Source organism: Salmo salar, chromosome ssa02 (assembly GCF_905237065.1).
Source record: "Salmo salar chromosome ssa02, Ssal_v3.1, whole genome shotgun sequence".
NCBI classification, from domain to species: Eukaryota; Metazoa; Chordata; class Actinopteri; order Salmoniformes; family Salmonidae; genus Salmo; species Salmo salar.
This window is the reverse complement of record NC_059443.1, coordinates 46552039-46579909: the sequence shown is the minus strand read 5'-3', so window position 1 is coordinate 46579909 and position 27871 is coordinate 46552039. Positions and strand designations below refer to the sequence as shown.

At 41.0% G+C, this 27871-nt stretch overlaps 1 protein-coding gene across 12 annotated transcripts in view; it reads right to left on the bottom strand.

The window, feature by feature from the left end:
* LOC106584189 (Scm polycomb group protein homolog 1) overlaps positions 1-27462 on the bottom strand; it is a 48955-nt gene extending 21493 nt beyond the window's left edge. For 5 of the 12 annotated variants that reach the window (XR_006761268.1, XR_006761269.1, XM_014169180.2 and 2 more), the window contains exons 1-8: positions 27337-27462; positions 25766-25908; positions 19969-20034; positions 19627-19707; positions 18068-18138; positions 16089-16323; positions 15328-15416; positions 5089-5335 (exon numbers count right to left, since the gene is read on the bottom strand). Coding sequence is in view for 10 of the 12 variants with exons in the window: in XM_014169180.2 (XP_014024655.1) it covers positions 5089-5335; positions 15328-15416; positions 16089-16323; positions 18068-18138; positions 19627-19707; positions 19969-19993 (748 nt within the window). In the remaining 2 variants the exon portion in view is untranslated. Of the gene's footprint in view, positions 1-5088; positions 5336-15327; positions 15417-16088; positions 16324-16438; positions 16528-18067; positions 18139-19626; positions 19708-19968; positions 20041-20461; positions 20611-25765; positions 25909-26743; positions 27021-27136 lie in introns of those variants that run through there. The other 7 variants (XM_014169207.2, XM_014169212.2, XM_045704998.1 and 4 more) reach the window with 7 other exon arrangements.
* Between the last annotated feature and the right edge of the window lie 409 nt (positions 27463-27871).

Sequence of the window (27871 nt, the reverse complement as noted above, 5' to 3'; positions counted from 1 at the left end):
GGTGAACAGGCCGTGGCTTGGGTGGCTGAGGTCTTTGATGATCTTCTTGGCCTTCCTGTGACACCAGGTGCTGTAGATGTCAGTGTGTCCCCAGTGATGCCTTGGACTGACCACACCACTCTCTGGAGAGCCATGCGGTTGCAGACAGTGCAATTGCTGTACCAGGCGGTGATACAGCCCGACAGGATGCTCTCAGTGGTGCATCTGTACAACTTTGTAAGGGTTTGCGGGGCCAGGCCAAATTTTTCTGTTTGGATGGACCATTTCAGGTTGTCAGTGATGTGCACACAAAGGAACCTGAAGGTTTTCACCCCATCGATGTGGACGGAGAGGTTATTTTCAAGGCACCACTCAGCCTACAGTGAGGAGGTGAGGATCTTGGCGGTCTCGTTGTTGTTGGTAATCAGGCCTACCATTGCTGTGTCGTCTTCAAACTTGATGATTGAGTTGGAGACATGTGTGGCCATTCAGTCATGGGTGAACAGAGAGTATCGGTGGGGGACTAACAACGCACCCTTATGGGGCACCTGTGTTGAGGATCAGTGTAGCGGAGGTGTTGTTGCCTACCTCCACCACCTGGGGTCGGCTCCACCACCTGGGGTTGACCCAGTTGCACAGGGCAGGGTTCAAACCCAGGGCCCCCGAGTTTAGTGATGAACTTGGAGGGCACTATGGTGTTGAAGGCTGAGCTGTAGTTGATGAACAACATTCTTACATAGGTATTCCTCTTGTCCACACATGCACTGGTCTGCACATGTTAACACGCTTAAACGTGAAGGTGTTTAGCTTGTCCGGGAGCAAGGCATCGGTGTCCGTGACAAGGCTGGCTTTCCCTTTATAATCCATAATATACTCAATTTAATAACAAACAAAAATAATAATTTTGGTCAATCAGATGCACCATTGAGAGCATTCTGTCGGGCTTTATCACCACCTAGTATGGCAACTGCAATGCAGTGAATACCCCCTAATCAAGACACATTAGTGTTTTATGTCTCATACATTTTGGGAAATTTTCTTCAACTTTGACAAAGTATTTTGTTGAGAAATAATGACAATTTAAACCATTTTAATCCCACTTTAATGTGAAGAAATACAAGGAGGGTGAATACTTATGATAGGCACTTTACATAAAGCAGCAAGAGAGACCGTGTTAAAAAACAAAATACGTACTTACAAACACACACATACTCATAACACACACACACAACCCCACCAACAATACATAAAGATACACAATGTCAAACATAGCTATTTAACCTCCTAAACACTAAAGAGCTCACTATCGCCACACCTGCCATGGACTCAACATTGTGAAGGAGCTCAGTGCTGTCAAACACCCCTCAACATACTTTATTTTTCTAATCCTCAGATGGCAGGGTTTGTTCTGCTGCAGAGGATAAGTTCATTAGAGTTACCAGCCTCAGAAATTGCAGGCCAAATAAATGTATCACAAGTTCAAGTAACAGACACATCTCAACATCTGTTCAGACGAGACTGCGTGAATCAGGCCTTCATGGTCGAACTGCTGCAAAGAAACCACTACTAAAGGACACCAACAAGAAGAAGAGACTTGCTTGGGCCAAAAAATACGAGCAAATTTGAGATTTTTGCTTCCAACCGTCGTGTCTTTGTGAGACGCAGGGTAGGTGAACGGATGATCTCAGCATGTTTAGTTCCCAACGTGAATCATTGAGGAGGAGGTGTGATGGTGTGTGGGTGCTGTGACACTGTCTGCGATTTATTTAGAATTCAAGGCACACTTAACCAGCATGGCTACCACAACTTTCTGCAGCGATATGCCATCCCATCTGTTTTGTGCTTAGTGGGACTATCATTTGTTTTTCAACAGGACAATAGGACCTCGAAGGCTGTGTAAGGGCTATTTTACTAAGAAGGAGAGTGATGGAGTGCTGCATCAGATGACCTGGCCTCCATAATCACCTGACCTCAACCCAATTGAGATGGTTTGGGATGAGTTGGACCAGAGTGAAGGAAAAGCAGCCAAGAAGTGCTCAGCATATGTGGAACTCCTTCAAGACTGTTGGAAAAGCATTCCAGGTGAAGCTGGTTGAGATAATGCCAAGAGTATGCAATGCTGTCATCAAGGCAAAGGGTGGCTAGTTTGAAGAATCTAACACTTTTTTGGTTACTATGTAGAAAATAGTAAAAAATAAAGAAAAACCCTTGAATGAGTAGGTGCGTCCAAACTTTTGACTCGTACTGTATATTGCTTATATACTTTTCGGGATTGAAAAACGTTTTCAGTGTAAACTTATTAAACAACTAACACTAGAATGTATACAGACCCCTTGACTTTTTCCACATTGTTATGTTACAGCCTTATTCTAAAATGGATTAACCTCTATGGGCTAGGCGGGACGAATTCGTCCCACCTACGTAACAGCCAGTCTAATCCAGTGGCGCGATTTTTGAATCGTTTGAAATACTATTACTTCAATTTCTCAAACATATGACTATTTTACAGCTATTTAAAGACAAGACTCTCGTTTATCTAACCACACTGTCCGATTTCAAAAAGGCTTTACAACGAAAGCAAAACATTAGATTATGTCAGGAGAGTGCCCAGCCAGAAATAATCAGACACCCATTTTTCAAGCTAGCATATAATGTCACCAAAAACCCAAACCACAGCTAAATGCAGCACTAACCTTTTATGATCTTCATCAGATGACACACCTAGGACATTATGTTATACAATACATGCATGTCTGTTCAATCAAGTTCATATTTATATCAAAAAACAGCTTTTTACATTAGCATGTGACGTTCAGAAAAAGCATACCCCCCGCAAACTTCCGGGGAATTTACTAACAGTTTGCTAAATTACTCACGATAAACGTTCACAAAAAGCATAACAATTATTTTAAGAATTATAGATACTCCTCTATGCACTCGATATGTCCGATTTTAAAATAGCTATTCGGATGAAGCACATTTTGCAATATTCTAAGTACATAGCCCAGCCATCACGGCTAGCTATTTAGACACCCGGCAAGATTAGCCTTCACCATAATCACATTTCCTATAAGAAAAATGTTCTTACCTTTCCTGTTCTTCGTCAGAATGCACTCCCAGGACTTCTACTTCAATAACAAATGTAGGTTTGGTCCCAAATAATCCATAGTTATATCCAAATAGCGTCGTTTTGTTCGTGCGTTCTAGACACTATCAGAATGGTAATCCACGGTCGCACGCATGGCGTGACAAAAAATGTCTAAATATTCCATTACCGTACTTCGAAGCATGTCAACCGCTGTTTAAAACCAATTTTTATGCCATTTATCTCGTAGAAAAGCGATAATATTCCAACCGGGAATCTGCAATAAACTAAACAGCCGAATTAAAATACTCCACGGGGTCTAATCGCGCACGCGCCTCATTCCATTGTCACCTAATGGGATACTTGAATAAGGTGATAATCTGTTTCAGCCTGAGGCTGCCTCGTCAACCTTCATGATTTTCCCGGCTTCTGAGAGCCTATTGGAGCCCTGGGAATTGTCACGTTACAGCTAAGATCCTTACTCTTCAATAAACAGATGCAAGACGCACGACTCCTTGTCAGACAGGCCACTTCCTGCATGAAACCTTGTCAGGTTTTTGCCTGCCATAGGAGTTCTGTTATACTCACAGACACCATTCAAAGAGTTTTAGAAACTTTAGTGTGTTTTCTATCCAAACCTGAACAATAATATGTATATTCTAGCTTCTGAGTTGGTGTAGGAGGCAGTTAAAAATGGGCACATATTTTTTCCAAAATTCTCAATACTGCCCCCTAGCCCAAACAGGTTAAATAACAATTCTCAGAAATCTACACACAATACCCCATAATGACAAAGCGAAAAACAGGCTTTTAGAAATGTTAGCAAATGTACACCACTGTTCAAACGTTTGGGGTCACATAAAAATGTCCTTGTTTATGAAAGAAAAGCAATTTTTTTGTCCACTAAAATAACATCAAATTGATCATAAATACAGTGTAGACATTGTTAATGACTATTGTAGCTGGAAACATTCTTTATGGAATATCTACATAGGCGTAGAGGCCCATTATCAGAAATCATCACTCCTGTGTTCCAATGGCACGTTGTGTTAGCCAATCCACGTCTATCATTTTAAAAGGCTAATTGATCATTCGAAAACCCTTTTGCAATTATGTTAGCACAGCTGAAAACTGTTATGATTAAAGAAGAAATAAAACTGGCCTTCTTTAGACTAGTTGAGTATCTGGAGCATCAGCATTTGTGGGTTCGATTACATGTTAGTCCCTCCGATAGCATAAACCATGGCAAAATGTGTAGAATTGCAGGAAATTAGCTTTAAAACAGCACATTTTTGTCACTGTGGCCAACAGGTGGGCCTCTAAAATTTTAGATTGCCCTTTATTCATTTCAACTTACCCTTCAGCAGTGTAAAACCCTGCCTCAATCTGCTGTGCTGCTGTCCTCTCCTTCACCCTCTACTCTTTTCCAACTCTTACTCCTCTACTCTCATTTCCTGCCCTCCTTCACTCTCCTCCCCTCTGCTGACAAGACAATGTAAACAGCACGCCTTTCACAGACAGCACCTTTTCCCTATCGGTTTTTCTCCTACTTTCTCTCAGTCTCTGGTTATCCTGGATGCCCCCTTTGCCTTGGCCCCTTTTAGTGCCAGCATGAGGCCCACATAGTGGGGCATACACACGCATAGCTTTGCCTGATCCCCCCCCTTCACAGTCCTGTGCCAAGGTCTCATAAAACACACTCTTACAAAAGGAACCCATTCTCTTTCTCTCCCTTCTGTTCTTCCTCACTCATTCACTCAAATTATGTCTTCCTCCAACACAAGAGAAGGAATTTCAAAGGTGCGTTCTATTGACCTAATAAACCACTCCTCATTCAAAGGACATTTCAGAGCCTTTAACTTCAGATTTGAATTCTAAAATGTGATTTTACATGAATCAATAATGTTAAAGTCAATACCACAGGTATTAGACCACATCAATGACCACAATATAAATAGCTGACAAGTCTACAGGGTGACACAAACAAACACACATACCATACATACACAGAGACACGCACAGACCTTTGGTGCCTGGCGGCTGCAGGTTGTCCCCGGTGAGAGAGCACCAGCCCACGGGGAAGATGTCCCGGGAGTCGTAGCGGCAGTAGTAGTCGAAAGCACCCCGCCAGCCGTCGAAGGTGACCAGCACCTCCACGCCACGCAGCGCCCCCACCGTGGCCGGACAGATGAAGTGGGGGTTCTTGCGGTCCACCGCCTCCAGCTTCATGCCCACCTGGAAGGAGTTCTGCTCTGGGGCTGGGGGCTCCTGCTGGGGTACGAGGGAAAGGGAGTTGGCAGGGACGGGAGAGGTCAGTGACAACAGAGTAGGTAAATGTAGGATTATCCAGATGAAATGTGAAATAGTTCGGAAGCTTTATTTAGTTGGAAAATGTATATGATCACGTATGATGTTGTGATCCCAATGGTGAGTATGGAAGAGGAAAACAAATTATTGTTGTCTATCAACAATGACAAGCCACCTGGATCTGACAACTTGGATGGATTACTGACGATAATAGAGGTCGATATTGCCCCTCCTATTTTCCATATCTTCAATTTAAGCCTACTAGAAAGTGTGTGCCCTCAGGCCTGGGGGGAAGCAAAAGTCATTCCGCTACCTAAGAATAGTAAAGCCCCCTTACTGGCTCAAATAGCTGACCAATCAGCCTGTTACCAACATTTAGTAAAGTTACAGAAAAAAATTGGTTTGACCAGATACAATGCAATTTTACAGTAAACAAACTGATAACAGACTTTCAGCAAGCTTATAGGGAAGGACATTCAACAAGCACAGCACTTATACAAATGACTGATTAGCTGAGAGAAATGTATGATAAAAAGATTGTGGGGGCTTTTATTAGACTTCAGTGTGGCTTTTGACATTATCAATAATAGTCTGCTGCTGGAAATGGCTTTACACCCGCTGCTATATTGTGGATAATGAGTTACCTTTCTAACAGAACAGAGGGTGTTCTTTAACCTGTTATGGCTAGGGGGCAGTATTTTCACGGCTGGATAAAAAACGTACCCGATTTAATCTGGTTACTACTCCTGCCCAGTAACTAGAATATGCATATAATTATTGGCTTTGGATAGAAAACACTCCAAAGTTTCTAAAACTGTTTGAATGGTGTCTGTGACTATAACAGAACTCAAATGGCAGGTCAAAACCTGAGAGATTCCTTTACAGGAAGTGGCCCGTCTGACCATTTCTTGAACTTCTTTGCCATCTCATTCAATTATAAAGGATCTCTGCTCTAACGTGACACTTCCTACGTCTTCCATAGGCTCTCAGAGCCCGGGAAAAAACAGAATGTCGTCATCCCAGCCCCAGGCTGAAACACATTATCGCCTTTCTCAAGTGGCCGATCAAGGGACTGTGGGCTTAGGCGCGTGCCCTGGCCGCCCCCGTCTTTGTGATTTTTCCTCTGTTTGCCGAAAAGGAGATTCCCGGTCGGAATATTATCGCTTTTTTACGAGATAAATTGCATAAAAATTGATTTTAAACAGTGGTTGACATGCTTCGAAGTACGGTAATGGAATATTTCGAATTTTTTTGTCACGAATTGCGCCATGCGCACGACCCTGATATACCATTTCGGATAGTTTCTGGAACGCACGAACAAAACGCCGCTATTCGGATATAACGATGGATTATTTGGGACCAAACCAACATTTGTTATTGAAGTAGCAGTCCTGGGAGTGCATTCTGACGAAGACAACAAAAGGTAATCAAAATTTTATAATAGTAAATCTGATTTTGGTGAAGGCTAAACTTGCCGGGTGTCTAAATAGCTAGCCCGTGATGGCTGGGCTATGTAGTTAGAATATTGCAAAATGTGCTTTCACCAAAAAGCTATTTTAAAATCAGACATATCGAGTGCATAGAGGAGTTCTGTATCTATAATTCTTAAAATAATTGTTATGCTTTTTGTGAACGTTTATCGTTAGTAATTTAGTAAATTGTTAGTAAATTCCCCGGAAGTTTGCGGGGGGTATGCTAGTTCTGAACGTCACATGCTAATGTAAAAAGCTGTTTTTTGATATAAATATGAACTTGATTGAACAAAACATGCATGTATTGTATAACATAATGTCCTAGGTGTGTCATCTGATGAAGATCATCAAAGGTTAGTGCTGCATTTAGCTGTGGTTTGGGTTTATGTGACATTATATGCTAGCTTGAAAAATGGGTGTCTGATTATTTCTGGCTGGGTACTCTGCTGACATAATCTAATGTTTTGCTTTCGCTGTAAAGCCTTTTTGAAATCGGACAGTGTGGTTAGATAAAGGAGAGTCTTGTCTTTAAAATGCTGTGAAATAGTCATATGTTTGAAAAATTGAAGTTTTTGTATTTTTGAGGAATTTGTAATTCGCGCCACGCCTATCATTGGATATTGGAGCAGGTGTTCCGCTAGCGGAACGTCTAGATGTAAGAGGTTAATGGAAGCCTCTCCAACATAATCCAGGTAGAATCAGGAATTCCCCAGGGCAGCTGTCTAGGCCCCTTACTTTTTTCAATCTTTACTAACGTCATGCCACTGGCTTTGAGTAAAGACAGTGTGCCTATGTATGCGGATGACACGACACTATACACGTCAGCTATTACAGCAACTGAAATGACTGCAACTCTTAATGAGCTGCAGTTAGTTTCAGAATGGGTGGCAAGGAATAAGTTAGACCTAAATATTTCAAAAACTAAAAGCATTATACTTGGGACAAATCAGTCACTAAACCCTAAACCTCAACTAAATCTTGTAATAATGTGGACATTGAGCAAATTGAAAAGACTACAATCCAGGGTTACGCCAAGCAGTTTAAACTGTCATGGTCAAAACATATTGATACAACAGTAGCTTAGCTGAGGAGAAGTCTGTCCATAATGAAGTACTGCTCTACCTTCTTAACAACACTATCAACAAGGCAGGTTCTACAGGCCCTAGTTTTGTCGCACCTGGACTACTGTTCAGTCGTGTGGTCAGGTGCCACAAAGAGGGACTTTGGAAAATTGCAATTGGCTCAGAATAGGGCAGCACGGCTGGCCCTTGGACGTACACAGAGAGCAAACATGAATAATATCCATGTCAATCTCTCCTCGCTCAAAGTAGAGGAGATTGACTTCATCACTACTTATAGTTATTTGTGAGAGATATTGACATGTTGAAAGCACCGAGCTGTCTGTTTAAACGACTAGCACATAGCTCAGACACCCATGCATACCCCACAAGACATGCCACCAGAGGTCTCTTCACAGCCCCAACTCCAGAACAGACTATGGGAGGTGCATGGTACTACATAGAGCCATGACTACATGGAACTCTATTCCACATCAGGTAACTGATGCAAGCAGTAGAATCAGATTTAAAAAAACAGATAAAAATACACCTTATGGATCAGCAGGGACTGTGAAGCAACACAAGCATAGGCACAGACACATGCATACAATACACACATGATAACATACGCACTATACACACACAAGTACACATGGATTTTGTGTGGTAGATATGTGGTAGTGGAGTATGGACCTAAGGGTACACAGTGTGTTGTGAATTCTGTTATGAATATATTGTAATGTTTTTAAAATCGTATAACTGCCTTAATTTTGCTGGACCCCAGCATATTATGTGCGAAATGTGCAAATTAATCCCAGAACAACAGCAAAGGACCTTGTGAAGATGCTGGAGGAAACAGGTACAAAAGTATCTACATCCACAGTAAAACGAGTCCTACATCGACATAACCTGAAAGGCTGCTCAGCAAGGCAGAAGCCACTGCTCCAAAACCGCCATAAAAAAGCCAGACTACGGTTTGCAACTGCACATGGGGACAAAGATCGTACTTTTTGGAGAAATGTCCTCTGGTCTGATGAAACAAAAATAGAAATGTTTGGCCATAATGACTATCATTATGTTTGGAGGAAAAAAGGGGATGCTTGCAAGCCGAAGAACACCATCCCAACCATGAAGCACAGGGGTGGCAGCATCATGTCGTGGGGGTGCTTTGCTGCAGGAGGGACTGGTGCACTTCACAAAATATATATAATAATATATAATATATAATAATATATATCATGAGAAAGGAAAATGATGTGGATATATTGAAGCAACATCTCAAGACATCAGGAAGTTAAAGCTTGGTCGTAAATGGGTTTTCCAAGTGGACAATGACCCCAAGCATACTTCCAAAGTTGTAGCAAAATGGCTTAAGGACAACAACGTCAAGGTATTGGAGTGGCCATCACAAAGCCCTGACCTCAATCCTATAGAACATTTGTGGGCAGAACTGAAAAAGCAGGTGCAAGCAAGGAGGCCTACAAACCTGACTCAGTTACACCAGCTCCGGCAGGAGGAATGGGCCAAAATTCACCCAACTTATTGTGGGAAGCTTGGGAAAAGGCTACCCGAAACGTTTAACACAATTAAACAATTTAAAGGCAATGCTACCAAATACTAATTGAGTGTATGTAAACTTTGGACCCACTGGGAATGTGATTAAAGAAATAAAAGCTGAAATAAATCTCTACTATTATTCTGACCTTTCACATTCTTAAAATAAAGTGGTGATCTAACTGACCTAAAACAGGGAATTTTTACTCGCATTAAATATCAGGAATTGTGAAAAACTGAGTTTAAATGTATTTGGCTAAGGTGTATGTAAACGTCCGACTTGAACTGTACCTCTACTGGTATACCATCAAGCCCTGGTGTTTTTCCTGACTGAAAAGATTTTTCCTCAGGAAGTTCTGTAAGTTGGCCTTCACACAGGTCTTTCTTTAAATGTGTTAATTTTACATAATTTTTATAATTATTATAGAAATCCTTACAGTTAACATCATTCAGTGGAAATGGAGGAGACAGAAAATAAAACATTTGCTTCCGCTTTCAAAATATCATTTGGTGAATCATGGATGACTCCATTTGTAACGAGTTTCTGTAAATTCTTTTTGGTAGCATTTCTATGTTGAACATTCAAGAGAAATTGTGTACAATTCGCTATATATTTCTGTAATACATTACACTTGATCGTTCTTGAATAAGTACCTCCATTTCTTTTTCCTCTAACCTATTTTGTGCCTCTATAGTACAGTTGCCATTACTATCTACCTGCGCTGTTACTTCCTCTATTTCCTTTATTAGTCCAATCTCTTTTGACCTAAACTGCTTTTGTTTAATGATGAGTATTGTATTGAATGGCACATTTAAGTGTCCCATACAATAAGGGAACTGCTGTACCTATGAGGTGCAAAAAATGTATGAATTCTTTTGTCTTAGTTAAGAACAATTTGTGATCCAATAGGGCTTGATAAAATGCCCAATATCCCCGTCCATGTGGAAGTTCTGTAAGAGTTATAAGGTCAATCTGATGGTGGTCCGATCGCATTCGGTCTCCCATTAACACTTTTTTTTACATTGATGCCAGCAAGAAGCCTCCTCCATGTATATCTCACTAGGTTAGGGTTTTACAGCCTCCATATATCCACTAGTTCTAATGTATCTCCTTAAGTGCTTGAGGGGGATAGTTTGTAATGTGATTTCCTTTAAGATCCATTGAGGTACTTAAAACCATATTATAATCTCTCACCATAATAATAGATTGATTTGTTGCTTGTGATCTCAATAGATTATTATATACATTTTCAAAGTGTGGATTATCATTATTTGGCCCATATAGATTAATTAGCCAGATCTGTTTTTGGTCCAATAGCATATTTAAAAGAATCTTCCTTGCGGATCTGTTTGCACAGTTTGCACAGTTTGCACAATCGGATCAAAAGTTGCATTAATTAGTTTAATCACCCCTTTTGAGTTTCCATGACAAAAATATATTTATCCCGCCCAGTCCTTTTCCACCCAACCTCATCAATATTTGTAGGATGAGTTTCCTGTAAACAATAGATATTTTATTCTTTCTTTTTTAGCCTTGTAAAAATGTCATTTTTTTTATGATCAGCTAAGCCATTACAATTACAACTGGCTATACTTATTTCCCCACTTACCATAATGATACAATTATACTTACCACAACCAATGTTTGTAAACTTACCATTAAAATCACAACGATGATTAAGTGTCAATATAGCTGTACCATAATATTTACACTGTTAGGCATACTGTAGCTGCAACTTTGTAAACCTCCAATTGTCCTAATATTCCACCCACTAAAACCTTCCCCCATATCTAGGTCTGTTGTCACTAAGACCATCAGACCATCTCCCTGACTCATGTCGTGCCCCTAAGGAAAACACTTGGCGTTGGCCAGAGGGGAATGAGGGCAGTCCCATGATAACATAAATATCTATGAGGGTGCTATATAAGATAACTAACCAAATAACACACGGGAAAAGTAAAAAAATAAATAAATAGTAACAATAGATAATATTGATAGAAATAATAACAGCACAATCTTATAAATGCATGCTCATATTTAGAAAATCCTAGCAAAGGCTATAAGCATGTCAGCCCAGCCTGCTTAGTTCACTGGATACAATTGTATGTGAACCCTTAAGAATTACCTGGATTTCTGCATAAATTGGTCATAAAAATTGATCTGATCTTCATCTAAGTCACAACAATAGACAAACACAGTCTGCTTAAACTAATAACACACAAACAATTATAATTGTTCATGTCTTTATTGAACACACAGTGTAAACATTCACAGTGCAGGTTGGAAAAAGTATTTGAACTCATGGATTTAATAACTGGTTGACCCTCCTTTGGCAGCAATAACCTCAACCAAACATTTTCTGTAGTTGCGGATCAGACCTGCACAACGGTCAGGAGGAATTTTGGACCATTCCTCTTTACAAAACTGTTTCAATTCAGCAATATTCTTGGGATATCTGGTGTGAACCGCTCTCCTGGGGTTATGCCACAGCATCTCAAATCGGGTTGAGGTCAGGACTGACTGGGCCACTCCAGAAGGCGTATTTTCTTCTGTTCAAACCATTCTGTTGCTGATTTACTTCTGTCTTTTGGGTTGTTGTCCTGTAGCATCACCTAACTTCTGTTGAGCTTCAATTGGTGGACAGATAGCCTTACATTCTCCTGCAAAATGTCTTGATAGAACTTGGGAATTAATTTTTCTGTCGATGATAGCAAGCTGTCAAGGCCCTGAGGAAGCCCCAAACCATGATGCTCCCTCCACCATAGTTTACAGTTTGGGATGAGGTTTTGATGTTGGTGTGCTGTGCCTTTTTTTCCTCCACACATAATGTTGTGTGCTCCTTCCAAACAACAACTTTAGTTTCATCTGTCCACAAAATATTTTGCCAGTAGTGCTGTGGAACATCCAGGTGCTCTTTTGCAAACTTCAGATGTGCAGCAATGTTTTTTTTGGCTTCTTTATTCTTGTTTAGTGTTTTACGTATTGTAGACTCGTCAACAGAGATGATAGCATCTTCCAGAGATGTCTGTAAGTCTTTAGCTGACACTCTAGGATTCCTCTTAACCTCATTGAGCATTCTGCGCTGTGCTCTTGCAGTCATCTTTGCAGGACAGCCACTCCTAGGGTGAGTACTTTTAGAGATACTTTTGAAACCCTTTCCAGCTTTATGCAAGGCAACAATTGTTAATCTTAGGTCTTCTGAAATCTATTTTGTTCGAGGCATGGTTCACATCAGGCAATGCTTCTTGTGAATAGCAAACTCAAATTTTGTGAGTGTTTTTTTATGGGGCGGGGCATGGCAACTCTAACCAAAATCTCTCACATACTTTTTCCAACCTATACTGTGAATGTTTAAATTATGTATTCAATAAAGACAAGAAAAATACAATAATTTGTGTTATTAGTTTAAGCACACTGTGTGTCTATTGTTGTGATTTAGATGAAGTTCAAATCTATGCAGAAATCCAGGTAATTCCAAAGGGTTCACATACTTTTTCTTTCCACTAATAAAAAAATATACATATATATACAGCTCAAAAAAAATAAAGGGAACACTTAAACAACACAATGTAACTCCAAGTCAATCACACTCCTGTGAAATCAAACTGTCCACTTAGGAAGCAACACTGATTGACAATAAATTTCACGTGCTGTTGTGCAAATGGAATAGACAACAGGTGGAAATTATAGGCAATTAGCAAGACACCCCCAATAAAGGAGTGGTTCTGCAGGTGGTAACCACAGACCACTTCTCAGTTCCTATGCTTCCTGGCTGATGTTTTGGTCACTTTTGAATGCTGGCGGTGCTTTCACTCTAGTGGGAGACGGAGTCTACAACCCACACAAGTGGCTCAGGTAGTGCAGCTCATCCAGGATGGCACATCAATGCAAGCTGTGGCAAGAAGGTTTGCTGTGTCTGTCAGCGTAGTGTCCAGAGCATGGAGGCGCTACCAGGAGACAGGCCAGTACATCAGGAGACGTGGAGGAGGCCGTAGGAGGGCAACAACCCAGCAGCAGGACCGCTACCTCCGCCTTTGTGCAAGGAGGAGCACTGCCAGAGCCCTGCAAAATGACCTCCAGCAGGCCACAAATGTGCATGTGTCTGCTCAAACAGTCAGAAACAGACTCCATGAGGGTGGTATGAGGGCCCGACGTCCACAGGTGGGGGTTGTGCTTACAGCCCAACACCGTGCAGGACGTTTGGCATTTGCCAGAGAACACCAAGATTGGCAAATTCGCCAATTGCGTCAAACTGACGCAAATGGGCCGATAACAGTGAGGGACTTACATTCACAGATGAAAGCAGGTTCACACTGAGCACATGTGACAGATGTGACAGTCTGGAGACGCCGTGGAGAACATTCTGCTGCCTGTAACATCCTCCAGCATGACCGGTTTGGCGGTGGGTCAGTCATGGTGTGGGGTGGCATTTCTTTGGGGGGCCACACAGCCCTCCATGTGCTCGCCAGAGGTAGCCTGACTGCCATTAGGTACCGAGATGAGATCCTCAGACCCCTTGTGAGACCATATGCTGGTGCAGTTGGCCCTGGGTTCCTCCTAATGCAAGACAATGCTAGACCTCATGTGGCTGGAGTGTGTCAGCAGTTCCTGCAAGAGGAAGGCATTGATGCTATGGACTGGCCCGCCCGTTCCCCAGACCTGAATCCAATTGAGCACATCTGGGACATCATGTCTCACTCCATCCACCAACGCCACGTTGCACCACAGACTGTCCAGGAGTTGGCGGATGCTTTAGTCCAGGTCTGGGAGGAGATCCCTCAGGAGACCATCCGCCACCTCATCAGGAGCATGCTCAGGCATTGTAGGGAGGTCATACAGGCACGTGGAGGCCACACACACTACTGAGCCTCATTTTGACTTGTTTTAAGGACATTACATCAAAGTTGGATCAGCCTGTAGTGTGGTTTTCCACTTTAATTTTGAGTGTGACTCCAAATCCAGACCTCCATGGGTTGATAAATTGGATTTCCATTGATTATTTGTGTGATTTTGTTGTCAGCACATTCAACTATGTAAAGAAAAAAGTATTTAATAAGATGATTTCTTTCATTCAGATCTAGGATGTGTTGTTTAAGTGTTCCCTTTATTTTTTTGAGCAGTATATATATATATATATATATTTATTAGTGGCAAGAAAAAGTATGTGAACCCTTTGGAATTACCTGGATTTCTGCATAGATTTGACCATCTAAATCACAACAACAGACACACAGTGTGCTTAAACTTAGCAAGACCAGTTCTTTATGTCCATTACATGCAAGACATATTTCATGTAGTCCTCATTACATCATGTTTTATTCAGACAAAAAAAATTAAGGAAAAAGAAACAGATTCTAACGGCCGCCAATGACTGCATGTAAAAACCTATCTTAGGCATCACACTACCCATAAAGGAATACACAAGTTAAACTTACAATTGACTCTGACACAGCCATAGCATGATAGCCAAGAATACATGCAGTACTGAGAAACCAGAACGAGTAAACCTGTAAAACTAACCCTCTCTCCATCCATACACATTTAGATTTTTATTCCAGTGTCGTTGCGCTATCACCTCGGCTGTTTACACCTAGGCCTATATCATTAGGATCAATAAAAGGTAGCATAAATAGCTTAAATAGAAATATTTAATATACTTCTCGCTTAGAGAAGTGCTTCCATAAGCCAGTGGTGTTAGTTCTACCGTTAACTTGAATCAGTTTTTCTGCAACCATAATAAATACAAATGGCCATCAATGGAAAGTTTAGCTACATAGGTGTATATGCTGGGAAAGGGAGTGTGTATATGTGTACAGGTATGCTTTATAAAGAGGTCTATATCGAGAGCGTGTGCTGCTTTGTGACAGGTACCTTGTGGAAGATGCGTGCTGGGGCCATTTCGGCACCGTTGAGTGTTTTTAGAAGGAACATGGGCCAGGAAGATGCGTTCAGACGGAAGCCTGTGGAAGAGGTACAGACGCTTTCAAAAAAACTCTCATCCATACACAGTAGACGAGACCATTCATTAATGTGCATGGGGTGGGGCCATAGACATCTTTTGATATTAGCTGACACCTAGTGGACATTTAGAGAATTGCACCAAATCACACTATTACACACAGGTGTATATACTTGTATTTTTTTATTTATTTACCTAGGCAAGTCAGTTAAGAACAAATTCTTATTTACAACGACGGCCTACAACGGCCAAACCCGGACAACGCTGGGCCAATTGTGCGCCGCCCTATGGGACTCCCAATCACGGCCGGTTGTGATACAGCCTGGAAACCAAATACAGCCTAGAATACAGCCAAGAAGACAAACTGACGCAAATGGGCCGATAACAGTGAGGGACTTACATTAATTTGTCCAATAAGAAACTCTCGTTTCATTACAAAAATATTTTCCGTTGCACGTGTTGCTACAGTGTGCACTAATTAATAGACCCTAGTATTCATCAGTCTGCTGTAAATCTAACTGAGGAAGGTAAGTAGCACTGTGTGATCGCAAACAATTTAATGATCCAAGATTTAAAAAAAGAATAGGGCACATCATATCCATAATGGGTATGTAGTATCGGAGTGTGTGACGGTGTGTACGTGTGTGAAAATGTGTTTCTCTCTCCTCCTCACCCAATGGCGGCTGCAGCATGCCCGCGTTCTTCTCGCAGTTGCCAATAGGCTGGATCTCCGACGAGTCCACCAGGCGCCAGAAGTCGTTCTTGTTGTCGGAGCCATCGAGGCGCAGGCGCAGCCGCGATCCCGTCAGGCCCACCACTGTAGCAATGCAGGTGGACGTTGTATTCCGAGGGTCCTGCGCCTCCAGCTTCATGCCCGCCTTGAACTCATTCACTGGAGGTGTTGCGCCCTGGAGAGGTAGGGGAAGGTCAGAGAGGCATGCAATGATGCTGGACAGATTCAACATGCTGAGATAGGAAGACAGCATCAAGCAAGACTATGTATCGAAGGTGAGTTGAACTCACGCTGTGGTGACGAGGTAGCCCTGCACGCAACTTGAAATCAGTGTCACCCCTCGACCCAAGAGGGAATTTCTTCTTAGCCTAATGGTTCCCTAAAAAAAATCCTGCCACTTAGCAAATTTCAGGTCTTGTGAGTGGAAATTTGAATGTTGTGAGCATTCTGTGCAACTTGCACACGTTTACTGTGAACACTGGCTGTACCCGCTTTAATGATAGTTTTAGTCAGTGGCCAAGCAGGCTATTAGGGCATAATATAGGCCTATGAAAAAGGCCTACAAACAAAACCAATGGAGCAAATGCATCCCATAACATTTTCCCATGGAAATAGCTAATGATTTCTATTATATACACTACCGTTCAAATGTTTGGGGTCACCTAGAAATGTCCTTATTTTTTAAAGCACATTTTTTTGTCCATTAAAATAACATCAAATTGATCAGAAATACAGTGTAGACAATGTTAATGTTGTAAATGACTATAGTAAATGGAAACGGCAGATTTTTTATGGAGTATCTACATAGGCATACAGAGGCCCATTATCAGTAAGAGGAACTGCCTAGAAGGCCAGCATCCCGGAGTAGCCTCTTCACGGTTGACGTTCAGACTGGTGTTTTGCGGGTACTATTTAATGAAGCTGCCAGTTGAGGACTTGTGAGGCGTCTGTTTCTCAAACTAGACACTCTAATGTACTTGTCCTCTTGCTCAGTTGTGCACCGGGGCCTCCCACTCCAATTTATATTCTAGTTAGAGCCAGTTTGCCAGTACGAGATCTTCAGTTTCTTGGCAATTTCTCTCATGGAATAGCCTTCATTTCTCAGAACAAGAATAGACTGACAAGCTTCAGAAGAAAGTATTTGTTTCTGGCCATTTTGAGCCTGTAATCGAACCCACAAATGCTGATGCTGCAGATACTCAACTAGTGTAAAGAAGGCCAGTTTTATTGCTTCTTTAAATCAGAGCAACAGTTTTCAGCTGTGCTAACAATTGCAAAAGGGTTTTCTAACGATCAATTAGCCTTTTAAAATTATAAACTTGGATTAGCTAGCACAAGGTGCCATTGGAACACAGGAGTGCTGGTTGTTGATAATGGGTCTCATCTACATAGGCGTACAATCCAATAAAAAATAAATTCAGCCGTTTCCAGCTACAATAGTCATTTACAACATTAACAATGTCTACCCTGTATTTCTGATAATTTTTATGTAATTTTAAAGGACAAAAAAATTAGCTTTTCTTTCAAAAACAGGGACATTTCTAAGTGACGTCAAACTTTTGAATGGTAGTGTGTGAGGATATATACACACACATATACACACTAAGACAGAGAATTTCTACTAGGATTAAATGTCAGGAATTGTGAAAAACTGAGTTTAAATGTATTTGGCTAAGGTGTATGTAAACTTCTGACTTCAACTGTAGATGCTGCTCATTGTCATTGGTGAGACTTTGGCTGCCAGGTTTAACTTCTATCTCATATTGCTTGTTGGTCATAATTCCTACAAACTGTAAATGCCATGCCTTAGAATAATTTTGCTCTGAGTCATTTCAGGAGCAGAACTTTCACATAGGATAGTAGCATGCCCTGACATTTTGGTGAGGAGGATATACTGTAGTCTGATTAGGGGGGCTTACCTGTCTGAAGCAGTGTGCAGGTGCAGCACTAGCACCTGTTTCCTTCAGGTATTTGTCCCAACTGAAGTGCCCTGTGGGACAGAAAAAGCACAATGGCTGCTTTTTGTTGTCTACCGTTATATGTTTTTGTGTGAGTGTGTGTGGTTTTGGGGTTCAGTGTTATGGTATGTGCTAGTGTTAAGGTGTCCCCATGCCTCCCAGCCGAAACTGTTCGGAAAAGTTTGTGCATATATTATGACATCATTTTGGGACGCGTTTGTTCGTTTTGAACTTCGGTAAGGTTTATTTTTTTCAGTTGTTCGTACACACATTTTTTTCTTGAGGCAAGCCGAAGTCGGTAGCCGAAGTCTACGCCCCTTCGTTGGTCAACAGTAGGGATTCTCCAGTAAAGTCTGCTGTCATTCAACGAGAGACGACTCATTTTCATGCACATTTTTCATTGAGAAATACTGCACCAAACATCTCAGTTAGATGTAAAATTGCACGACTAAGAAGTCCTCTGCAAAAACTTCAAAATTAATTACAGATTTCTTGAATCATCTTAGATTAATTATGACTATTTTGAGGAAGTGTATACTGGCTACAGTGTCTCAAAATGGACAAACAGTACTATTACCGCTTTTTTCTCATTTTTCAAGCGAATGTATTTTGAAGTAGAATGCTTAGCCGACTTCGGCTAGCCGCCAGCTGAACTGAAGCATGCTGACGCCTTTAGAACAGTGTTATAACCAGGGGTTGGAACTGGTTCAGGGAACAGGCATTTTTTTGTAGTCCCACAAACAAACAAAAAATCGAAGCAAAGCCCTCACTCAGAAACATATTCCAATGTCTGCTTGCAAGCTGAAAATCTTTGCCAGGGTGTGTTTAGCCTACCTGCCCCTCCCCCATCGAAGCATAGGCCACTGTACTGATGTTACAAGCGTGATTCAGAAGATGGGGAGAGAGATTTTTAATTAGCTAGAGAAGAATAGATTAGCTTTTCCAATGCTAGTTAAGGACACTATAGGCCTAGTTATCACGTTTCGCGTTAAATTTATTAACTACAAAAAGGTAAGACATGTTTTTAATTCTGGTGCCGCTCTGCGCACACAAGCTTGTTAATTATCTAGCTCCAGCTTGTTAGCTATATAGGTCAAAGGACAGTCAAAGTTCCTCTATAGAAGCCGCTCCTCTTAGGTATAATTCTGGGGATTCAGATAATGCATGTCATAAGATGCCCAGCGCTTCAAGCCTCCTCCTCAACTCTCTGTTGCTCTCTCCCCACCCCGTAAAATTTCAGTCGCAATAATTTAATGAGCTAAATGTAAAAAAACAGTTGATTTAACAGGCTAAAAAAGGACCAGAAAATATGAACAAGTACTTGGCATTTGAACCGGTTCAGAACTTTATTTTGCTGGTAGGAACAGTGGAACGGAACTAACAAAAATTGTGTTTCTGTTCAGAATGAAACAATTGGAAAATCATTTTGGTTCCAACCCCTGGTTATAACTGAATATGAATGTGTTTGATTAAGGATGTTGTTTTCATTCAGCAGAAAGTTGGTGTGTGTGGTAATGTACCTCCTTGGTACTGCGATGGGACCCGGGAGGGACGGCCACTTCGGGCATGCTTGATCTGCCTGCCATCTTTCCACTCAATAGCTAGAGGAGAGAGCAGGGCACAACGTTTCAGAGACACCATTCAATTACTCAACTATCTATTCATAACTAGAAGAAATTCACTTGATCTTTAGCAACTGTCAATGAGATGTGTGAGTCCAAACTATCACATCAGCATCTGAGACTTCTATACACACATTAAAGTAGCCTAAATATAGGACCCTTCTTGAGCAGCATCATTAGAAGATGTACATTATGCTTTTCAAATGGACAATTGCATTCCATTTCTTAACATGACATTACCTTTTTGTGGCACTGGCTTCCTCATGTCCAGTAATACTGACTAAGTTCAAGACACAATAGTCCACTCTAAAGAAGGGAAACGAGAGGGGGAAACAACATTGAAGTAAACACAAACCATTTGATACTTCCCCCCTTCATGTTAGGTCAAAATTTAGGTCCAATTTGGACCTTTCTTCTACATTGTTGTGTTCTAGAAGCCAGTCTGATGTAGCCTATACTAGTGCTAGCCTGGTTAGCCTTTTAAGGGTGATTCCAGCATTATGGACATTACATTTGCACGCAAAATCAAAACTTTAATTTCTAACCGAATGGACAAACAAAATATAATATATGTGTATGTCTGTAGCACCCCTTTAGGGGAAGTGTATACCTCCAAAATAACTGACTTCTAAATATTGGCATGTTGGAGAAATAAAGCAAAAATTACCGTTATGGATGTTAGTGTCTACGGTGTCCAATACATTTTTTATATTTTGACCAACGGGTATGTTACCTGTGTAGTTACTCCTCTAAGAAAACCAATGGTCCAAACCGCATGTCTCTATCATAATCCATGAAAAGTTTATTGTAGTTCTTACTCTTGTAGGTTGGCCAAGATTAGGGTGACTCAATGGAGGCTAGAGAAGAAATGTGGTCAAAAATCTGGAAAATAGGACTGCGTCAGCTAGGCTGGATGCTGTGCGAGAACTAAGGCAAACTGACAGGTTCACTGTTGAACTTATCTTTCTTCTCAAATCCAGAGGACATAAAACAATAGAGGTAAGAAAGATATTGATTTTGAAACATGACATGTATACTGAACAAAAATATAGATGCAACTTGTAAAATGTTGGTCCCATGTTTCATGAGCTGAAATAAAAGAACCCCAGAAATTATCCATACGCACAAAAAGCTTTTCTACTTTGCTAAAATAATCCATCCACCTGACAGGGGTGGCATATCAAGAAGCTGATTAAAACAGCATGATCATTACACAGGTGCACCTTGTGCTTGGGACAATAAAAGGCCATTCTAAAATGTGCAGTTTTATCACACAACACAATGCCACAGATGTCTCAAGTTGACAGAGTGTGCAATTGGAATGCTGACTGCAGGAATGTCCACCAGAGCTGTTGCCAGATAATTTAATGTTCATTTCTCTACCATAAGCCGCCTCCAACGTCATTTTAGAGTTTGGCAGTACATCCAACCGGCCTCACAATCACAGACCACGTGTAACCACGCTAGCCCAGGACCTCCACATCTGGCTTCTTCACCTGTGGGATCGTCTGAAACCAGCCACCTGGAAAGATGGTGAAACTCTGGGTTTGCACAACCAAAAAATTTCTGCACAAACTGTCAGAAACCATCTCAGGGGGAAGCTCATCTGCATGCTCGTCATCCTCACAAGGGTCTTGACCTGACTGCAGTTCGGCGTCGTAACCGACTTCAGTGGGCAAATGCTCACCTTCGATGGCCACTGGCACGCTGGAGAAGTGTGCTCTTTACGGATATTTGCAGATGTTAACGTTGTGAACAGAGTGCCTTCCAAGGTGGCGGTGAGGTTATGGTATGGGAAGGCATAAGCTACAAAAATATAAATGCAACCATTTCAAAGATCTTACCGAGTTACAGTTCCTAAGTAAATATGTCAATTGAAATAAATTATGAATTTCACATAACGGGGAATACAGATATGGACATTTTGGTCACAGATACTTTATTAATTTTTTTTAAGGTAGGGGCGTGGGTCAGAACCTGTCAGTATCTGGTGTGCAGCGCGACATCGCCTTCGCATAGAGTTGATCAAGCTGTTGATTGTGGCCTGTGGAATGTTGTCCCACTCCTCTTCAATGTCTGTGTGAAGTTGCTGGATATTGGCGGGAACTGGAACACGCTGTCGTACACGTTCCAGAGTACCCCAAACATGCTCAATAGATGATATGTCCTGTGAGTACGCAGTCCATGGAAGAACTGGGACATTTTCAGATTCCAGGGATTGTGTACAGATCCTTACGACATGGGGCCGCGCATTATGCTGAAACATGAGAGGATGGTGACGGATGAATGGCGCTCACAATCTCATCAGTGTCTCTGGGTATTCAAATTGCCATCGATAAAATGCAATTGTGTTTTTTGTCCGCAGCTTATTCCTGCCCATACCATAACCTCACCGCTACCATGGGGCACTCTGTTCTAGAGGTCGACCGATTAATCGGAATGGCCGATTAATAAGGGCCGATTTCAAGTTTTCATAACAATCGGAAATCGGTATTTTTGGACGCCATTTTTTTTTATTTAACCTGTTGGGGGTAGGGGGCAGTATTGACACGGCCGGATAAAAAACGTACCCGATTTAATCTGGTTACTACTCCTGCCCAGTAACTAGAATATGCATATAATTATTGGCTTTGGATAGAAAACACCCTAAAGATTCTAAAACTGTTTAAATGGTGTCTGTGAGTATAACAAAACTCATATGGCAGGCAAAAACCTGAGAAGATTCCTTACAGGAAGTGCCCTCTCTGACAAGATCTTGTTCTTCTTGTCTCTGTTTATTGAAGACTGTGGATCTTTGCTGTAACGTGACACTTCCTACGGCTCCCATAGGCTCTCAGAGCCAGGGAAAAAGCTGAATGATATCGAGGCAGCCCCAGGCTGAAACACATTTGCGCTTTTGGCAAGTGGCCGATCAGATAATGGGCTTAGGCGCGTGCACGAGTCGACCCCGTGCTTTATTTTCTTTTGTCTGTTTACCTAAATGCAGATTCCCGGTCGGAATATTATCGCTTTTTTACGAGAAAAATGGCATAAAATTTGATTTTAAACAGCGGTTGACATGCTTCGAAGTACGGTAATGGAATATTTAGAATTTTTTTGTCACGAAATGCGTCGTGCTCGTGACCCTTCTTTACCATTCGGATAGTGTCTTGAACGCACGAACAAAACGCCGCTATTTGGATATAACAATGGATTATTTGGGACCAAACCAACATTTGTTATTGAAGTAGAAGTCCTGGGAGTGCATTCTGACGAAGAACACCAAAGGTAATAACATTTTTCTTATAGTAAATCTGACTTTGGTGAGTGCTAAACTTGCTGGGTGTCTAAATAGCTAGCCCTGTGATGCCGGGCTATCTACTTAGAATATTGCAAAATGTGCTTTCACCGAAAAGCTATTTTAAAATCGGACATATCGAGTGCATAGAGGAGTTCTGTATCTATAATTCTTAAAATAATTGTTATGCTTTTTGTGAACGTTTATCGTGAGTAATTTAGTAAATTTTTTGTAAATTCACCGGGGTATGCAAGTTCTGAACGTCACATGCTAATGTAAAAAGCTGGTTTTTGATATAAATATGAACTTCATTGAACAAAACATGCATGTATTGTATAACATAATGTCCTAGGTGTGTCATCTGATGAAGATCAAAGGTTAGTGCTGCATTTAGCTGTCTTCTGGGTTTTTGTGACATTATATGCAAGCTTGAAAAATGGGTGTCTGATTATTTCTGGCTGGGTACTCTGCTGACATAATCTAATGTTTTGCTTTCGTTGTAAAGCCTTTTTGAAATCGGACAGTGTGGTTAGATTAACGAGAGTCTTGTCTTTAAAATGGTGTAAAATAGTCATATGTTTGAGAAATTGAAGTAATAGCATTTCTAAGGTATTTGAATAACGCGCCACGGGATTCCACTGGCTGTTACGTAGGTGGGACGATTTCGTCCCGCCGACCCTAGAGAGGTTAACTAGGCAAGTCAGTTAAGAACACATTCTTATTTTCAATGACGGCCTAGGAATGGTGGGTTAACTGCCTTGTTCAGGGGCAGAAAGACAGATTTTTACCTTGTCAGCTCTGGGATTCAATCTTGTTACAGTTAACTAGTCCAATGCTCTAACCACCTGCTTTACATTGCACTCCACGAGGAGCCTGCCTGTTACACGAATGCAGTAAGAAGCCAAGGTAAGTTGCTAGCTATCATTAAACTTATCTTAGAAAAAACAATGAATCAATCATAATCACTAGTTAAACTAGTAATATCAACCATGTGTAGTTATCTAGCCTGTCCTGCGTTGCATATAATCGCATATAATCGCTTGCTCCAACCATAAAGATCAATGCCTTCCTTAAAATCAATACACAAGTATATATTTTTAAACCTGCATATTTAGTTAATATTGCCAGCTAACATTAATTTATTTTAACTAGGGAAAATGTGTCACGACTCTTGCAACAGAGTCAGGGTATATGCAGCAGTTTGGGCCGCCTGGCTCGTTGCGAACTAATTTGCCAGAATTCTATGTAATTATCACATAGCATTGAAGATTGTGCAACGTAACAGGAATATTTAGACTTAGGGATGCCACCCGTTAGATAAAATACGGAACGGTTCCGTATTTCACTGAAAGGAAAAACGTTTTGTTTTCGAGATGATAGTTTCCGGATTCGACCATATTAATGACCTAAGGCTCGTATTTCTGTGTGTTATTATGTTATAATTAAGTCTATGATTTGATAGAGCAGTCTGACTGAGCGGTGGTAGGCAGCAGCAGGCTCGTAAGCATTCATTCAAACAGCACTTTTGTGCGTTTTGCCAGCAGCTCTTCACTGTGCTTCAAGCATTGCGCTGTTTATGACTTCAAGCCTATCAACTCCCAAGATTAGGCTGGTGTAACCGATGTGAAATGGCTAGCTAGTTAGCGGGTACGCGCTAATAGCGTTTCAAACGTCACTCGCTCTGAGACTTGGAGTAGTTGTTCCCCTTGCTCTACATGGGTAACGCTGCTTCGAGGGTGGCTGTTGTCGATGTGTTCCTGGTTCGAGCCCAGGTGGGAGCGAAGAGAGGGACGGAAGCTATACTGTTACACTGGCAGTACTGAAGTGCCTATAAAAACATCCAATAGTCAAAGGTATATGAAATAAAAATCGTATAGAGAGAAATAGTCCTATAATAACTACCACCTAAAACTTCTTACCTGGGAATATTGAAGACTCATGTTAAAAAGAACCACCAGCTTTCATATGTTCTCATGTTCTGAGCAAGGAACTTAAACATTATCTTTCTTACATGGCACATATTGCACTTTTACTTTCTTCTCCAACACTTTGTTTTTGCATTATTTAAACCAAATTGAACATGTTTCATTATTTATTTGAGGCTAAATTGATTTTATTGATGTATTAAGTTAAAATAAGTGTTCATTCAGTATTGTTGTAATTGTCATTATTACAAATAAAAAACACAAATTGGACGATTAATCGGCATCGGCTTTTTGGTCCTCCAATAATCGGTATCGGAGTTGAAAAATCTTAATCGGTCGAACTCTACTCTGTTCACAATGTTGACATCAGTAAACTGCTCCCCCACACTGCGCAATACACGTGGCCTGCAGTTGAGGCCGGTTGGACATACTGCAAGCTTCTTGATATGCCACACCTGTCAGGTGGATGGATTATCTTGGCAAAGGAGAAATGCTGACTAACAGGAATATAAACAAATTTGTCCATTACATTTTAGAGAAATAAGCTTTTTGTGCGTATGGAACATTTCTGGGATCTTTTATTTCAGCTCATGAAACATTTTTTGTTCAGTGTAAATAAATAAACTTTTTTTTTCAGTGGAACCAACGATTTAGCAGGAGTGTTGCCCTTTCGAAAAGCCATGAAATACGACTTGACTGAAATATATTTGAGACTTGGCCACCTGTAATGGTCAAAATTCATACAATTTCCTACTTCTAATTTTCAAAAAGCATGAACTCCAACATATAGACCGTAAGCATAATTATGGATGTGTTTCATTTGGAAATGACTTACTTTGTGGATGCTCAGGTTGACTTTCCCACGGATTCGCTCTTAACACTCTCCCCTTCTGTCGGCCAGGCAGGGGGTCAGCGTTGGAGGCAGACGACCTCAGTCACCCACCAAAACACACTTAGGGCTCACTGTTGACACAGCAGCTATGGGAGAATCAGAAAACATTATAGCCAATATAGGGTATTCATTTCAAGAGGTCACCATATATTTTGGATCTTAAAAATTCTGTGAATTAATTTATTTTCACCTTTATTTAACTAAGCAAGTCAGTTAAGTACAAATTCTTATTTACAATGATGACCAGGCTGGGGATGTCTGGCTGGCTATCCTTGACTTGAGGGGCTTTGGCCCCTAACCCTGAGCCTAGGTTAATTACCAGTTGGCTACACACACAGGTCATTAGGTCAGACAAACAAACAAGTGGCTGAAATTATATTGGTCCTTAAAGTAGACTCGATTTGTTTAGCATCAAGACACAGCAGTCACAGCTACTCACAAATCCATTGTTTATAAAATGCATGCAGCCAGGACATTGAAATGAATAGCAGATAAAGGCAAACTGCCTAATTAATGTATATTTACCAAGTAGCCACGCTAATCACACCAACCATTTAAAGATATATTAACAACAAAGTAACCTTGCAGCCTTACTGTTTTTTTCTCCTAACTGGTTTAGAATAACAGATGATTATTCATACACACCAGCAGCAGTGCATCAGTAACTGTATCAAGCTAGCAAACTAGGTAGCTACATAATTTCAGCTGGCAATCAAATAGACTTCTAAATTAAGCAAGCCTTAAACTCAGTTACTGAAAATTTGCATGCTAGCAACCATTAGCTAAGTTTACATTGGGCTGACAAGTGGTCATAAATAACGGTTTCAAATATGCAATACTAAGCTATAGCGGTTTCAAATATGCAATACTAGACTATAGCAATGGAGGAGACAAAAACAATCATAATATGCAATAAAAAACCTTATAAGATCATAACAGTCTTCAGTTGGTTCTCTCAATAGAAGTGCGCCTTTTTCCCAACTCCCTCCTTTTTCCTTCCAAGAAAAAAATGACAGCGGCATTAACTACTAGGTAGGACAGACCAGCTCGCTTCTACGACCACTATTAATGATAATGACCCACGTCAATGCTGTACTAGCTGTAAGGAAAATGAGCTACCATCATTAGTCCGTGTAATATGACTAAAATACCGATTTTTAAGTTAGCCTGGCTAACATAAGATATCAAGGTTCCACACAAAGCCAACACACGGGACTCCCCTCAGGGGCAAAAGCCAAGCAATGCATCACGTTAGCTAGAAATTCAGCCAGCAAATATGTGCATTTAATAGTGAGAATATGAAGCGGTACCTACCTCCAACCTAATAACAGGGGCATGCTCGAACAACCGCTAGCTAGCACCGTCAACACCGCATGCTAACGGGCATCCTTTATGTTAGCTATCCATAGTTGGCTTGATTATAAATACATCAATAAATGCTAGATAAATTACCGGCTAAAAAGTGTTTGTTAAAAACAGGACAGCGTGTAAACAATATATTCGAGTCTGTTTACCTTGCTTTGAAATGTTTGTGGATTGAGCTAGTGGCTGTCCGCCATTTTTTTTCTTCTTCTTTAAATTTGTATTGGCGGATAGCAAACGTGAGGCGCATACACCGCCACCTACTGTACTGCAGTGTGAGGTTTCTTCTTCGTCTGTGGGATATATCAGCGGTTGGCATCCAACGTTATGGTGCATTACTTCCACATACTGTACTGGAGTGTGGGCCAGAGACAGGGAGAAACTAAATCCTACCTGCCAGCCCCGTTGCTCTTAAAAAAGATAACAAAATATTTAGTAAGAGTAATGACATTCTACTCAATATACTCTAAACTAATTTCATGTATCCCCTTCTCCCTCATACTAGATCTCAGCTTCTCTCTTTCCCCTGATACTGCCCACACTGTAGCAATACATCAAATCAAATGTAATTTATCACATGCGCCGAATACAACAGGTGTAGACCTTACAGTGAAATGCTTACATGTTCCACAGTCTCTGTTTCTTGGCAATAATCACACTTTCCCATTGGATGCTTTCCTATCACAT